This window comes from Pterocles gutturalis, unplaced genomic scaffold (assembly GCF_000699245.1).
Source record: "Pterocles gutturalis isolate BGI_N339 unplaced genomic scaffold, ASM69924v1 C11964671, whole genome shotgun sequence".
Classification (NCBI taxonomy): domain Eukaryota; kingdom Metazoa; phylum Chordata; class Aves; order Pterocliformes; family Pteroclidae; genus Pterocles; species Pterocles gutturalis.
In genome coordinates this window covers 1-1,661 of record NW_010155206.1, presented here as the reverse complement: position 1 = coordinate 1,661, position 1,661 = coordinate 1, and the positions used below count along the sequence as shown (strand labels likewise).

At 48.2% G+C, this 1,661-nt stretch overlaps 1 protein-coding gene across 1 annotated transcript; it reads left to right on the top strand.

Moving 5' to 3' along the window:
* Positions 1-181: 181 nt before the first annotated feature.
* On the top strand, positions 182-1,648 carry ZNF511 (zinc finger protein 511; the record flags this gene model as incomplete). The annotated part of the gene is made up of 3 exons (XM_010086236.1): positions 182-255; positions 1,168-1,369; positions 1,524-1,648. Coding segments are annotated over 3 exons (401 nt in total), but the record flags the coding sequence as incomplete, so codon positions are not given.
* Positions 1,649-1,661: the final 13 nt, after the last annotated feature.

Sequence of the window (1,661 nt, the reverse complement as noted above, 5' to 3'; positions counted from 1 at the left end):
CTCCCGCCGCCGGGCCAGCCCCTCGGGTCTGCGGGCCTGGTCTGTGTGGAAAACAACAGCCCTGCTCCCTCAGAGACTCCCCCGGGGCTCTCCCAGCGCGGCCCTGGCTCCGTGGAGAAGCTGGGTTTGCTGTGTGGAGGCAGGGCTGCCTGCCCACAGCCTCTCTCTCCTCCTCTCTTAGGATGGGGACGTTCACAGGCACCTCTACCTCCAGGGTGTCCTCACCAGCCTGGCGGAGGTGGCAGAGAGACCCAAGTAAGTGAGGCAGGGCCTACCACAGATGTGTCTCTGGGTTCATGTGTCTCGGTCTGTGTCACGTCGGTGTATGGTGTTGGTAGTTTGAACTCTGCCCGCTTCTGGTGTACAGGTGGAAGGCTGGGGTGAGTGCAGTTCCTCTTGTCTGTGGACTTTAGAGGCCAAGGAGGAGAAATAGATCAAAAGGGAGAAGATAAGGACACATTGCAAAGGAGTTTGAAAGGAAGAATGAGGTGCAGTGGTTTGCAAACCTCAACATCCTGTTGAAAAGGTCAGAAATTGGTATTTTGTGCTGTAACTGGCTATGTTGTCTGATTTCTTGTGCTTGATGAATGTGAAGTCATTTCACTGAGAGTTCTCCATAACCTAAGAAGGCATCTGTAATATGTCTGAAAATTGGGATTGTAGCTAAACAAGAGGATTTAAGTGCAGTGTATCATTTACCCAGTCAAAACTGTGGGAGAGCTGTGCGGTACAGAGCCCTGGTTAGGAAGGCTAAGCCTGGGGGAGAATATTCATCTAGGTTTTAAACCTGTTCTTGTATATAAAACTGAGAAAGTACTTTGAGGATTGTGGGAGTTTGTCCTAGAGATGCCTGTTAAACAGCGTTGGCACAAAGTTTTAATCTACAGCTGGAACTTTAAGGTCAAACAGTTTATTTCTCACATTGCTGCTTGGTATTTATTCTCAATCAAAGCACCACTTCAGAGGATGATAATATATACAGTGCTCAAGCCATAACAGCAAATAAGAGTTTCCAACTGCCAGCACCATCGTAGTCTTCATTCCATTGCACTTCAGTGTTATGCACAAAAAACGCCACACATAAGTAAAGTCATCTAGAGGGATAGATGCAGCTTAAATTAAGGCTCTAATTTAATTTAAGGCGTGGATGTGCTAATTTTCCCGCAGGGTGTCTGAATTCACTTGCCACATTTCTGGGTGCTGCCAGGTCTTTGATACACTGGACAGCTATGAGCACCACTACAATACTCTGCACAGGAACGTCTGCTCCTTCTGCAAGCGCTCCTTTCCATCAGGGCATCTCTTGGATATTCACATCCTGGAGTGGCACGACTCGCTCTTCCAGATAATGGCCGAGAAGCAAAACATGGTGAGTTGCTGTGCCCAGTCCTTTGCTTGTGGCTGGTGTGCACAGCATGGGCTGGCATCCTTAGAGACTGTGTGTTCTGTGTCCCCAGCTGACACCACTTACACCACTTGCCTGTTCCAAGTATCTTTTTTTTTTTTCCCCTCCTGCTTTTCAGTACAGGTGTTTGGTAGAAGGCTGTGTGGAGAAGTTCAAGAGCAGCAAGGACAGAAAGGATCATCTGGTCACTGTTCACCTTTATCCTGCTGACTTTCGGTTTGACAGACCAAAGAAAGTGAAAAGGTAACTGCAGAAC